The sequence below is a fragment of the Bombina bombina genome, chromosome 5 (assembly GCF_027579735.1).
Source record: "Bombina bombina isolate aBomBom1 chromosome 5, aBomBom1.pri, whole genome shotgun sequence".
Lineage (NCBI taxonomy): Eukaryota > Metazoa > Chordata > Amphibia > Anura > Bombinatoridae > Bombina > Bombina bombina.
Genome location: NC_069503.1, coordinates 195,238,462 through 195,253,856, shown reverse-complemented (window position 1 = coordinate 195,253,856; position 15,395 = coordinate 195,238,462). Strand labels below are relative to the sequence as shown.

At 40.5% G+C, this 15,395-nt stretch overlaps 1 protein-coding gene across 2 annotated transcripts in view; it reads right to left on the bottom strand.

Annotated features, from left to right (window-relative positions):
* The window catches only part of UBE3C (ubiquitin protein ligase E3C), a 551,478-nt gene that overhangs the window by 196,622 nt on the left and 339,461 nt on the right, over positions 1–15,395 (bottom strand). For both annotated transcript variants that reach the window (XM_053713824.1, XM_053713825.1), the window contains exon 16: positions 10,045–10,132. In XM_053713824.1, the coding sequence (XP_053569799.1) occupies positions 10,045–10,132 (88 nt within the window). The remainder of the gene's footprint in view (positions 1–10,044; positions 10,133–15,395) is intronic.

Below are 15,395 nucleotides of genomic sequence, written 5' to 3'. Positions count from 1 at the left end.
GAAGCTATAGTATAGCTACGTGTATCCTGAGCAGCAAAACTCCTACTATAGGAGGAGTTGATTACATTTTATCTTTCCCTATGATAAGTATATATTGTACTGGCAATGCAGAGGTAAAAAGTAACTAAAACAAAATCAAGGGTAGACAGCTCCCACTAAGCACAAAAGAAGTGCGCCTTTTTTTAAAAAAAGGAGACACACCGCTCTCTAAACATGTCCCTTTTGTTTATACGCTCCAGCAGGTAAAATAGGCAATTGGAAACATATTAAAGGGGAGAACATGTTTTGGGTAAACTCTCCCTAACCAGAAATATAACATAATAGATTTTGCTGTTTTGGGAAGGTGAACTGACGCTAAATGTGGGACAATAAAACGTGTGTTCGAAATATTAAGGAAATAACAACTCCCATTCTGCTATTTACTATTTCAAATGACACAAAAATGTTTTTTGTTTTTTTTTGCATTTATTATGGTGGTATTTTCTCATATCATATTTCTGCAAGCTAAAGTTAAAGGGATACTATACCCAATTTTTTTCTTTTGTGATTCAGATAGAGCATGCAATTCTAAGCAACTTTCTATATTATTCCTATTATCAAATTTTATTTGTTCTCTTGCTATCTTTATTTGAAAAGCATGAATGTAAAGCTTAGGAGCCGGCCCATTTAGGTTCAGCACCCTGGATAGCGCTTGCTTATTGGTGGCTACATTTACAGCAAGCAAGCGCTACCCAGGTGCTGAACCAAAAATGGTCCGGCTCCTAAGCTTTACATTCCTGCTTTTCAAGTAAAGATAGTAAGAGAACAAACAAAAACTGACAATAGGAGTAAATTAGAAAGTTGATTAAAATTGCATGCTCTATCTGAATCATTAAAGAAAAAAAATGGGTTTAGTATCCCTTTAAATTTTCTAAAAAAGCTTGGCCTGCTGGAAAAAAATGAGATATATTTTGATTGGGTACCTTGCAGAAGATAAAAAAAGTTAAGTTATGTGTAAATGCAATGAGAGCCAAACAGCTAAAAACAACTCTGGCACAGGGGTATGAAACTGGCCCAGCAATGAAAGGGTTAAAAAGTATGTTGAATAATAATTAACTCCTCTTGCCCCCTCTTTCTTCTATTTGTTTGCTAGAGTATGTTTGAGTACTCACTGATCTGATTGCTTACATGACACTAAAGGCCACACCCAATACTGCAGAATTTTTTTAGCTAAAGGACCAGTAAATACAAAAGACAATGCATTCAAATGGGTAGTAGATCTTTTTCTGACAAATTTCAGTTATGTTTATTTCCCCTCCACCTGTATCATGTGACAGCCATCAGCCAATCACAAATGCATATATGTATATTTTCTGAATTCTTGCACATGCTCAGTAGGAGCTGGTAATTCAAAAAGTGTAAATATAAAAATACTGTGCACATTTTGTTAATGGAAATAAATTGGAAAGTTGTTTAAGATTGCTGCTCTATCTGAATCATGAAAGTTTAATTTTGACTTGAGTGTCGCTTTAAAGATTGAGATGGCGTGGTCATTTAAAAACACAGCACTGTGAACATGCTCTGGTCTCAGTCTTATGGTCTATGAGTCTGATGGTCTATGAGTGACTGTACTGCCCATCTTTATAAACATGCTCCAGAAATAAGTATGGCTCACGGTGGATATCAGTAGCGTGTAAACAAGCACCCTAGTGGATGCTCAAATATACTTTTGTGAGTGAGAAAGGTAAAAAAAAAAAAAAAGGAAATTTATGCTTACCTGATAAATTTATTTCTTTTACGATACGACGAGTCCACAGATTTCATCCTTACTTATGGGATTACGCCTCCTGGTCAGCAGGAAGTGGCAAAGAGCACCACAGCAGAGCTGTATATATAGCTCCTCCCTTCCCTCCCTCTCCAGTCATTCGACCGAAGTTAGGAAGAGAAAGGAAAAGCCAAAGGTGCAGAGGTGACTGAAGTCTTAGAAATGACAGGATGGGCAGTGGACTCGTCATATCGTAAAAGAAATACATTTATCAGGTAAGCATAAATTTCCTTTTCTTTTACAAGATATGACAAGTCCACGGATTTCATCCTTACTTATGGGATACAATACCAAAGCTATAGGACACGGATGAAAGGGAGGGACAAGGCAGGAACCTAAACGGAAGGCACCATTGCTTGAAGAACCTTTCTCCCAAAACCAGCCTCAGAAGAAGCAAAAGTATCAAATTTGGAAAATTTGGAAAAAGTGTGAAGAGACGACCAAGTTGCAGCCCTGCAAATCTGTTCAACAGAAGCATCGTTTTTAAATGCCCATGAGGAAGCCACAGCCCTAGTAGAATGAGCCGTAATTCTTTCAGGAGGCTGCTGTCCAGCAGTCTCATATGCCAGACGGATGATACTCTTCAGCCAAAAAGAAAGAGAGGTAGCCGTAGCTTTCTGGCCCCTACGCTTTCCAGAGAAAACAACAAATAATGAAGATGATTGATGAAATTCCTTATTTGCCTGCAAGTAAAACTTCAGGGCACGGACCACGTCCAAGTTATGCAACAGACGCTCCATCTTAGAAGAAGGATTAGGACATAATGAAGGAACAACAATTTCCTGATTAATATTCTTATTTGAAACAACCTTAGGAAGAAAACCAGGTTTGGTACGTAAAACCACCTTATCAGAATGGAAGATAAGATAAGGCGAGTCACATTGTAACGCTGTAAGCTCAGAAACTCTACGAACAGAAGAAATAGCAACCAAAAATAAAACCTTCCAAGATAACAACTTAATATCTATGGAATGCATGGGTTCAAACGGAACCCCTTGAAGAACATTAAGAACTAAATTCAAACTCCAGGGTGGAGCAATTGGTCTAAACACAGGCTTGATTCTGGTTAGAGCCTGACAAAAAGACTGAACGTCTGGAACATCTGCCAAACGTTTGTGTAGTAAAATTGACAAAGCAGAGATTTGTCCCTTTAAGGAACTTGCTGATAACCCTTTCTCCAATCCTTCTTGGAGAAAAGATAGAATCCTGGGAATCCTAACTCTACTCCATGAGTAGCCCTTGGATTCGCACCAATAAAGATATTTACGCCATATCTTATGGTAGATCTTTCTAGTAAAAGGCTTACGTGCCTGAATCAAAGTATCAATGACCGAATCAGAGAACCCCCGCTTAGATAAAATGAAGCGCTCAATCTCCAAGCAGTCAGCTGCAGAGAAACTAGATTCGGATGTTGGAAGGGTCCCTGAATGAGAAGGTCCTGCCTCAATGGAAGCTTCCACGGCGGCAGAGAGGACATGTCCACTAGATCGGCATACCAAGTCCTGCGAGGCTACGCAGGCGTGATTAGAATTACCGAAGCCCTCTCCTGTTTGATCCGTGCAATCACCCGGGGAAGGAGAGCAAACAGTGGAAACACATAAGCTAGGTTGAACGACCAAGGCACTGCCAAGGCATCTATCAGTTTGGCCCGAGGATCCCTTGACCTGGATCCGTATCATGGGAGTTTGGCATTTTGACGAGACGCCATCAGATCCAATTCCGGTCTGCCCCATCTGAGAATCAGGGTGGCAAAGACCTCCAGATGGAGTTCCCACTCCCCCGGATGAAACGTCTGTCTGCTTAAAAAGTCTGCTTCCCAGTTGTCCACTCCTGGGATGTAGATTGCTGACAGATAACAAGAGTGAGCCTCCGCCCACCGAATTATCTTGGATACTTCTGTCATCGCTAAGGAACTCCTTGTTCCTCCCTGATGATTGATGTAAGCCACAGTCATGATGTTGTCCGACTGAAAACGGATGAATTTGGCCGAAGCCAACTGAGGCCAAGCCTGAAGCGCATTGAATATTGCTCTCAATTCCAGAATATTGATTGGAAGTAGAGATTCTGACCGAGTCCACACACCCTGAGCCTTCAGGGAATTCCAGACTGCCCCCCAACCTAGTAGGCTGGCGTCCGTTGTCACTATCATCCATGAGGGTCTGCGGAAGCACGTCCCTTGGGACAGATGATCCGGAGACAACCACCAAAGAAGAGAGTCTCTTGTCTCCTGATCCAGATCTATCTGAGGAGACAAATTTGCATAATCTCCATTCCACTGCCTGAGCATGCTCAGTTGTAGCGGTCTGAGATGAAAACAAGCAAACGGAATGATGTCCATTGCCGCCACCATCAATCCAATTACCTCCATGCACTGAGCCACTGATGGCCGAGGATTGGACTGAAGGGTTCGGCATGTATTCAGAATCTTTAACGTTCTGACCTCTGTCAAGAAAATTTTCATGGATATGGAATCCATTAGAGTTCCCAGGAAGGGAACCCTGGTATGTGGAATTAATGAACTCTTTTCTAGATTCATCTTCCACCCGTGAGTCCTCAGAAAGAACAGAACCATGTCTGTATGAGATTTTGTCAGAAGGTAAAACGACGCCTGGATCGGAATATCGTCTAGATAAGGCGCCCCTGCAATACCTTGTGGCCTGAGGACCGCCAGAAGGAACCCTAGAACCTTCGTGAAGATCCTGGGTGCTGTGGCCAACCCAAAGGGAAGAGTCACAAACTGAAAATGTTTGTCCAGGAAGGCAAACCTTAGGAACTGATGATGATCCTTGTGGATAGAAATATGAAGGTAGGCATCCTTCAAGTCCACGGTAGTCATATATTGACCCTCCTGGATCAATGGTAGAATTGTTCGAATAGTCTCCATCTTGAAGGATGGGACTCTGAGAAACTTGTTTAGACTCTTGAGATCTAAAATGGGTCTGAACGTTCCCTCTTTTTTTGGGAACCACGAAAAGATTTGAGTAAAACCCCTGCCCCTGTTCCAGTATTGGAACGGGACAAATTACTCCCATAGTAGAGAGGTCTTTTACACAACGTAAGAACGCCTCTCTTTTTATCTGGTTTACAGACAATCGTGAAAGAAGAAACCTCCCCTTGGGAGAGAATTTTTGAATTCCAGTTGATACCCTTGGGACACGATTTCCAGTGTCCAGGGGTCCTGAACATCTCTTACCCAAGCCTGGGCAAAGAGAGAAAGTCTGCCCCCTACTAGATCCTGTCCCGGATCGGGGGCCGCCCATTCATGCTGTCTTTGGAGCAGCAGTGGGCTTCTTGGGTGGTTTACCCTTGTTCCAAGTCTGGTTGCGTCTCCAGACGGCCTTGGCTTGAGCAAAAGTCCCTTCCTGTTTAGCGGAAGAAGAAGCGGGACGAAAATTATTTTGTTTACCCCTCAGTTTAGCTGCTTTATCCTGAGGTAGGAGATGACCCTTACCTCCCGTAATGTCAGAAATTCTTTCTTTCAAGTCAAGTCAGGGTTTTCCCCTTGAAAGGAATAGCCAAAAGCTTCGACTTAGATGACACATCAGCAGACCAAGACTTTAACCATAACGCTCTACGCGCTAAGATGGCAAATCCGGCATTCTTAGCCGCCAACTTGGCAATCTGAAAGGCGGCGTCCGTAATAAAAGAATTAGCCAGCTTAAGAGCCTTAATTCTATCTAAAATTTCCTCTAAAGGAGTCTCAGTCTTAAGAGACTCTTCTAAGGCGTCAAACCAGAAAGCTGCTGCCGTGGTAACTGGTACAATGCAGGCTGTCGGTTGTAAAAGGAAACCCTGATGAATAAATAACTTTTTTAGAAGACCCTCCAATTTTTTATCCATAGGGTCTTTGAAAGCACAACTGTCCTCAATAGGAATAGTTGTACGCTTAGCCAGAGTAGATATAGCTCCCTCCACCTTAGGGACTGTCTGCCAAGAGTCCCGAACAGTGTCAGATATGGGATACATTTTCTTAAAATTAGGAGAAGGTGAGAATGAGATACCCGGTCTTTCCCATTCCCGCATAATAATTTCCGAGATTCTCTTAGGAACCGGAAAGACATCAGAGTAAGCAAGCACCTCTAAGTATTTGTCCATCTTACACAATTTCTCTGGTGGTACCACAATAGAGTCGCTAAAACCTCCCGAAGCAACAGGCGGAGGTGTTCAAGCTTAAATATAAAGGACAAAACGTCCGAGTCCGTCTGAGGTAACACACTTCCCGAATCGGAAAGTTCCCCCTTAGACAGAAGTTCCCTGACCCCCAAATCAGATCCCTGTGAGGGTACATCGGAAATAGCCAACAAAGCATCAGAGGTCGCAGTATTCAAAGTGACTTCTGTCCTACTGCGTTTGCCCTGTAACACTGGCAACTTAGATAAAACCTCTGTAAGAGTAGATGACATAACTGCAGCCATATCCTGCAGAGTAAATGAAGTAGACGCGGTTGAAGAACCCGGCGTCGCTTGGGTGGGCGTTAAAGGTTGTGACGCTTGGGGAGAAAGTAGCGGCATACCCCGATTCTCATCAGACTGGGAAGCATCCTTAGGCACACTTTCCTTAAAGAAAATCCGCTCTTTACATTGTAAGTCCCTTTCAGTACATGAGGGACAAAAAGAAAGAGGGGGTTCCACAATGGCATCTAAACCAATAGAACAAGCAGATTCCTCAAGTTCAGACATGTTCACCAGACTAGCAATAGCAAAAATAGTTGTTTTTTACTTGAAATATTGAGCTCTGAAGTCAATTTACATAGACAAAAATTTTGGAACTAAAAAGTGTACTGCGCCTTTAAATAATAAAAGCGCAACAATTTTTCTGTTATCTCAAAAACAACGTTTGCAGCAATAAAAACTGTCTTTATGTGTCCAAAATATCTTAATAATATTGCACCACATTGCTTAGATATGTTATATATCAAATTATATTGAATTTATCAGATAAAATAACTTTTTGTCAATTCAGGCCCTTGCTCCTCGCAACAGCTCTGCTGCGGCGCCTACCTGCCTCCAGAACACACTGTCTCTGATTGAGTAGCTCCTAAGTCTCTCGTTTGGCAAAAACAACTTAGGCCCCACCAGAGCCCAGGACCTTGCTGTCTATCCAATCCGCATGATACTGCGCGGCTGAGCGCGCAAAATTAGGTCCCGCCCACCGTGGGCGTAACTCTAGTCCGACTGAGACCCGCAAGGGTAGCCAAAAGAAACAAACATGTCGTTCCAAATAAAGTATTAAGCCATGTGCCCCTCTTACATACACCACAAATACCAAGTGTAACTTCATTAAAAAAAACACTGCACTCCTCAGGCCAGTGATAATGAAATGAAAATGACAGCCCTGAAGCAAACCGCATCTCCCAGCGTCTAGCCCACACTGAATATACTTTAAAGATATCTTTAGACATATTTAGCAATCTATATAAAGGGAATTCCAGGTGCACCATTTCCATACATATAGTGCTCCCCAGATAGGGAATAATGTCAGCCTGTTCTGATGTATCAAGTCTCCCCAGAAACAAATGACTGAAACATACCTCAATGCTGCTTGTAGCATGACACGGTTCTCCACACTGAAGATACTTCTTTACACTACCTTCAACTGCTCAGTGGAAACCAGCAGCATCTTAGATAATGTCTGCTAAGATCATCAACATCAGGGCAGAAAAATGAAATGTCTCCACTCCTCTTGGGAATTAATTGACTGACGATTTCTCCCTGAGAAAAATAGTACTCACTGGCACCATTTTAAAATAAAAAACTTGATTGAAGCATCTAAACTATCACCTCACTTTACCTCTTTCTATCACTAACACAGGCAAAGAGAATGACTGGAGTGGGAGGGAAGGGAGGAGCTATATATACAGCTCTGCTGTGGTGCTCTTTGCCACTTCCTGCTGACCAGGAGGCGTAATCCCATAATTAAGGATGTAATCCGTGGACTCGTCATATCTTGTAAAGGAAATATACTCATTATAACAATTTAACCGTGCACAAAAGCTGTGTCTGTCTTTGCAAATTTAGGACATTTCAGCCGGGGTATTGGTACGTTACTATTAAAAGGAAAAATAAAAACTGCCTTGCGATGTGCTCTATCCCTTGCGCTTACCACTTCTAAAAAGCTTTTACCGTCCAAATGAGTTGTCTATGCAAAGTATCGTCAATAGAGAATTATAAATGCTATAAGTAAGATATGTCTTTATCTCTCTTTAGAATAAACAAATTCATTTTAAAGGGTTATTTATACCAACTAGGCTGGTTTTTAATAACTCAAGCAGTCAGTCTGCTGGTCTGGTAAAGCCAGTAACCAACACTACACATCTTAAATATACTAATTTAAATAAGAAATACACCCAAACAAATCATATAGTCAAGTTATATTGATTTGTTATCCAACAGTAATTACACATGTTCTTCAGTTGTGACTTTTCTCTCTTCTCCATCACTTGTGTGGCCAGACTGAAGCTTACAGATCTAATGTTTAGTTTTCCATCAGATAAGGATTGTACGACCTCACAATCCTATTCCCATAATACAATTCATGAGTATGGGTGCAATGGTTTTTGCTGTAGCTCTTTCTAGAAATACAATTTTACATCTTAAATTTAAAATCAAGTTTCATAGTTTGGACTAATGTCAAACTTTGTCAATACTTGCTATTTTTCCTAAATGTATAAGTTTACTAATGGTACAACCTCAGTCCCCTCCAAATTCTATTGTCTGTTTATTTTAACTTATCTTACCCTGAATCAAACTTTCCCAATTGACATTTTGACTGCCTTTCATCATGTCATTAACTAATTTTAGTGGACTCAGCTGAATGCTCTGTCCACTGGAGAAAATCTTAGCGTTCAGCTAACTTCACTACAAGTTCATCTTGAACTCCTACTATTCTGCCCATAACCTCTCAAGATTACTTCTATACTCTTATCTCTGCTCTTTCTTCAAACCCAAAACGCCTGTTCTCCACTTTCAATACTCTTTGCTGCCCACGACACCCCCCACTACAACTTTTCTCTTTGCCAACCACTTCAATAACAAAATTGATTCCATCAGAAACAAAGTCATCTCTCAACATTGTAACAGTCTCCAACCCCCGCAAAAGTCCAAAAAAGCCATAAATTCAGCTTTTTCGCCCTTGTTACTGAGGAAGAAGTTTCTGCCCTTATACTGTCTTCTCACCTCACTACCATCCCCTCAATCCCATCTCCTCACAGCTACTCCCCTCCCTCTCTTCTACCCTTACCTCTATACTCACACAAATTTTCGACCTCTCCCTCAGCACCGGTATATTTCCCTAATTTCTAAAAAAAATGCAATGGTCACACCTATCCTCAAAGAAACCTTCTCTCGATCCAACCTCCCCATCCAACTACCGCCCTGTTTCCATACTACCCCTTGCCTCAAAACTTCATGAAAAGCTAGTATATACACATCTATCACATTTCCTTACATTAAACTCCCTCCTTGACCCACTCCACAGAGACCGCAATCGTTAAGGTTACCAATGACCTACTTACAGCAAAATTGAAAGGCCACTTCTCTCTGCTAATCCTCCGCGATCTGCCTGCAGCATTTGATACTGTTGACAAGGCTATTTTGCTCTCTTCCTACCTGTCTAACCATACCTTTAGTGTAGCCTTCTTTGGTGCAGCCTCTGCCCCTTTAATACTTTCTGTTGGGGTATCTCAAGGCTCTGTCCTTGGTCCCCTTCTCTTCTCAATCTATATGTCATAATTAGGTTCCTTAATAAAGTCCCATGGGTTTTAATATCATTTGTATGCAGACAACACCCAAATCCTACCTCTATGCACCAGACCTATCTCCTTCCTTGAGATAAATCTCTCCAAAACTGAGCTCCTTATCACCCCCTTTCTTCCCAAACACCCCCATTTTTCTATAACTGTTGATAATTCCATTGTTACCCCACATGTCTGATGTCTTGGGGTTACATTGGGCTCAGATCTTCTTTCACTCCTCACATTCAGTCTTTGGCCAATTCCTGCAGCTTCCACCATGAACATTTTTAAAATTCAACATTTCCTTACACAAAACACAACTAAGATTTTAATCCACTCGTTCATCCTTTCACAGAATACCCGCATTGTGTTTTGCATTTGTGTTATCTGTGAAAAATTAGGTTTTAAAAACAAGCTATTCTCTAAGAAAGTGTGTTTCTTGTCTGACCTAGGCTTATGAGTTATCTTATAAGCATGACTTATAGAAACTAACTTCTCATGTACTTACCATCTAAAGTAGATTGCAAAGGTCCAATTCTTCCCATCCGTCTGACCCTCCATACATGCCTAGCTGAAGGTACATAAAGTTGTGTAACCTACCACAAAGAAAACCACATATTCATTTTTAAGACTGGCATAACATTGCAAAATGTTCTATGATGAGTAATGGAATGCAAATAGGAACTATAAATAACATAATTTATGTAAGAACTTACCTGATAAATTCATTTCTTTCATATTAGCAAGAGTCCATGAGCTAGTGACGTATGGGATATACATTCCTACCAGGAGGGGCAAAGTTTCCCAAACCTCAAAATGCCTATAAATACACCCCTCACCATACCCACAATTCAGTTTAACGAATAGCCAAGAAGTGGGGTGATAAAAAAGTGCGAAAGCATATAAAATAAGGAATTGGAATAATTGTGCTTTATACAAAAATCATAACCACCCCAAAAAAGGGCGGGCCTCATGGACTCTTGCTAATATGAAAGAAATGAATTTATCAGGTAAGTTCTTACATAAATTATGTTTTCTTTCATGTAATTAGCAAGAGTCCATGAGCTAGTGACGTATGGGATAATGATTACCCAAGATGTGGATCTTTCCACGCAAGAGTCACTAGAGAGGGAGGGATAAAATAAAGACAGCCAATTCCTGCTGAAAATAATCCACACCCAAAATAAAGTTTAATGAAAAACATAAGCAGAAGATTCAAACTGAAACCGCTGCCTGAAGTACTTTTCTACCAAAAACTGCTTCAGAAGAAGAAAATACATCAAAATGGTAGAATTTAGTAAAAGTATGCAAAGAGGACCAAGTTGCTGCTTTGCAAATCTGATCAATCGAAGCTTCATTCCTAAACGCCCAGGAAGTAGAAACTGACCTAGTAGAATGAGCTGTAATCCTTTGAAGCGGAGATTTACCCGACTCAACATAGGCAAGATGAATTAAAGATTTCAACCAAGATGCCAAAGAAATGGCAGAAGCTTTCTGGCCTTTTCTAGAACCAGAAAAGATAACAAATAAACTAGAAGTCTTTCGGAAAGACTTAGTAGCTTCAACATAATATTTCAAAGCTCTAACAACATCCAAAGAATGCAATGATTTCTCCTTAGAATTCTTAGGATTAGGACATAATGAAGGAACCACAATTTCCCTACTAATGTTGTTAGAATTCACAACTTTAGGTAAAAATTCAAAAGAAGTTCGCAACACTGCCTTATCCTGATGAAAAATCAGAAAAGGAGACTCACAAGAAAGAGCAGATAATTCAGAAACTCTTCTGGCAGAAGAGATTGCCAAAAAAAACAAAACTTTCCAAGAAAGCAATTTAATGTCCAATGAATGCATAGGTTCAAACGGAGGAGCTTGAAGAGCCCCCAGAACCAAATTCAAACTCCAAGGAGGAGAAATTGACTTAATGACAGGTTTTATACGAACCAAAGCTTGTACAAAACAATGAATATCAGGAAGATTAGCAATCTTTCTGTGAAAAAGAACAGAAAGAGCAGAGATTTGTCCTTTCAAAGAACTTGCGGATAAACCTTTCTAAACCATCCTAAAGAAACTGTAAAATTCTCGGAATTCTAAAAGAATGCCAAGAAAAATGATGAGAAAGACACCAAGAAATATAAGTCTTCCAGACTCTATAATATATCTCTCTGGATACAGATTTACGAGCCTGTAACATAGTAATAATCACAGAGTCAGAGAAACCTCTTTGACCAAGAATCAAGTGTTCAATCTCCATACCTTTAAATTTAAGGATTTGAGATCCTGATGGAAAAAAGGACCTTGCGACAGAAGGTCTGGTCGTAGCGGAATAGTCCACGGATGGCAAGAGGCCATCCGGACAAGATCCGCATACCAAAACCTGTGAGGCCATGCCGGAGCTACCAGCAGAACAAACGAGCATTCCTTCAGAATCTTGGAGATTACTCTTGGAAGAAGAACTAGAGGGGGAAAGATATAAGCAGGATGATACTTCCAAGGAAGTGATAATGCATCCACTGCTTCCGCCTGAGGATCCCGGGATCTGGACAGATACCTGGGAAGTTTCTTGTTTAGATGAGACGCCATCAGATCTATTTCTGGAAGCTCCCACATTTGAACAATCTGAAGAAATACCTCTGGGTGAAGAGACCATTTGCCTGGATGCAACGTTTGGCGACTGAGATAATCCGCTTCCCAATTGTCTATACCTGGGATATGAACCGCAGAGATTAGACAGGAGCTGGATTCCGCCCAAACCAGAATCCGAGATACTTCTTTCATAGCCAGAGGACTGTGAGTCCCTCCTTGATGATTGATGTATGCCACAGTAGTGACATTGTCTGTCTGAAAACAAATGAACGATTCTCTCTTCAGAAGAGGCCAAGACTGAAGAGCTCTGAAAATTGCACGGAGTTCCAAAATATTGATCGGTAATCTCACCTCCTGAGATTCCCAAACTCCTTGTGCCGTCAGAGATCCCCACACAGCTCCCCAACCTGTGAGACTTGCATCTGTTGAAATTACAGTCCAGGTCGGAAGCACAAAAGAAGCCCCCTGAATTAAACGATGGTGATCTGTCCACCACGTTAGAGAGTGTCGTACAATCGGTTTTAAAGATATTAATTGAGATATCTTTGTGTAATCCTTGCACCATTGATTCAGCATACAGAGCTGAAGAGGTCGCATGTGAAAACGAGCAAAGGGGATCGCGTCCGATGCAGCAGTCATAAGACCTAGAATTTCCATGCATAAGGCTACCGAAGGGAATGATTGTGACTGAAGGTTTCGACAAGCTGAAATCAATTTTAGACGTCTCTTGTCTGTTAAAGACAGAGTCATGGACACTGAATCTATCTGGAAACCCAGAAAGGTTACCCTTGTCTGAGGAATCAATGAACTTTTTGGTGAATTGATCCTCAAACCATGATCTTGAAGAAACAACACAAGTCGATTCGTATGAGATTCTGCTAAATGTAAAGACTGAGCAAGTACCAAGATATCGTCCAAATAAGGAAATACCACAATACCCTGTTCTCTGATTATAGACAGAAGGGCACCGAGAACCTTTGTAAAAATTCTTGGAGCTGTAGCTAGGCCAAACGGCAGAGCCACAAACTGGTAATGCTTGTCCAGAAAAGAGAATCTCAGGAACTGATAATGATCTGGATGAATCGGAATATGCAGATATGCATCCTGTAAATCTATTGTGGACATAAAATGCCCTTGCTGAACAAAAGGCAAGATAGTCCTTACAGTTACCATTTTGAACGTTGGTATCCTTACATAACGATTCAATATTTTTAGATCCAGAACTGGTCTGAAGGAATTCTCCTTCTTTGGTACAATGAAGAGATTTGAATAAAACCCCATCCCCTGTTCCAGAACTGGAACTGGCATAATTACTCCAGCCAACTCTAGATCTGAAACACAATTCAGAAATGCTTGAGCTTTCACTGGATTTACTGGGACACGGGAAAGAAAAAATCTCTTTGCAGGAGGTCTCATCTTGAAACCAATTCTGTACCCTTCTGAATCCAAAGATTGTGAACAGAATTGATCCAAATTTCTTTGAAAAAACGTAACCTGCCCCCTACCAGCTGAGCTGGAATGAGGGCCGCACCTTCATGTGGACTTAGAAGCAGGCTTTGCCTTTCTAGAAGGCTTGGATTTATTCCAGACTGGAGATGGTTTCCAAACTGAAACTGCTCCTGAGGATGAAGGATCAGGCTTTTGTTCTTTGTTGAAACGAAAGGAACGAAAACGATTATTAGCCCTGTTTTTACCCTTAGATTTTTTATCCTGTGGTAAAAAAGTTCCTTTCCCACCAGTAACAGTTGAGATAATGGAATCCAACTGAGAACCAAATAATTTGTTACCCTGGAAAGAAATGGAAAGTAGAGTTGATTTAGAAGCCATATCAGCATTCCAAGTTTTAAGCCATAAAGCTCTTCTAGCTAAAATAGCTAGAGACATAAACCTGACATCAACTCTGATAATATCAAAAATGGCATCACAGATAAAATTATTAGCATGCTGAAGAAGAATAATAATATTATGAGAATCATGATCTGTTACTTGTTGTGCTAAAGTCTCCAACCAAAAAGTTGAAGCTGCAGCAACATCAGCCAAAGATATAGCAGGTCTAAGAAGATTACCTGAACATAGATAAGCTTTTCTTAGAAAGGATTCAATTTTCCTATCTAAAGGATCTTTAAACGAAGTACCATCTGACGTAGGAATAGTAGTACGTTTAGCAAGGGTAGAAATAGCCCCATCGACTTTAGGGATTTTGTCCCAAAATTCTAATCTGTCAGACGGCACAGGATATAATTGCTTAAAACGTTTAGAAGGAGTAAATTAATTACCCAATTTATCCCATTCTCTGGAAATTACTTCAGAAATAGCATTAGGAACAGGAAAAACTTCTGGAATAACCACAGGAGATTTAAATACCTTATCTAAACGTTTAGAATTAGTATCAAGAGGACCAGAATCCTCTATTTCTAAAGCAATTAGTACTTCTTTAAGTAAAGAACGAATAAATTCCATTTTAAATAAATATGAAGATTTATCAGCATCAATCTCTGAGACAGAATCCTCTGAGCCAGAAGAGTCATCAGAATCAGAATGATGATCATTTAAAAATTCATCTGTAGAGAGAGAAGTTTTAAAAGATTTTTTATGTTTACTAGAAGGAGAAATAACAGACATAGCCTTCTTGATGGATTCAGAAACAAAATCTCTTATGTTATCAGGAACATTCTGCACCTTAGATGTTGAGGGAACTGCAACAGGCAATGGTACATTACTAAAGGAAATATTATCTGCTTTAACAAGTTTGTCATGACAATTAATACAAACAACAGCCGGAGGAATAGCTACCAAAAGTTTACAGCAGATACACTTAGCTTTGGTAGTTCCAGCACTAGACAGCGATTTTCCTGAAGTATCTTCTGATTCAGATGCAACGTGAGACATCTTGCAATATGTAAGAGAAAAAACAACATATAAAGCAAAATTTATCAAATTCCTTAAATGACAGTTTCAGGAATGGGAAAAAATGCCAATAAACAAGCTTCTAGTAACCAGAAGCAAAGAAAAAATGATACTGAAATAACGTGGAGACAAAAGCAACGCCCATATTTTTTGGCGCCAAATAATACGCCCACATTGTTTTGCGCCTAAAGGCTTTTTGGCGCCAAAAATGACGCCACATCCGGAACGCCGACATTTTTGGCGCAAAAGGACGTCAAAAAATGACGCAACTTCCGGCGACACGTATGACGCCGGAAACAGAAAAGATTTTTTGCGCCAAAAAAGTCAGCGCCAAGAATGACGCAATAAAATGAAGCATTTTCAGCC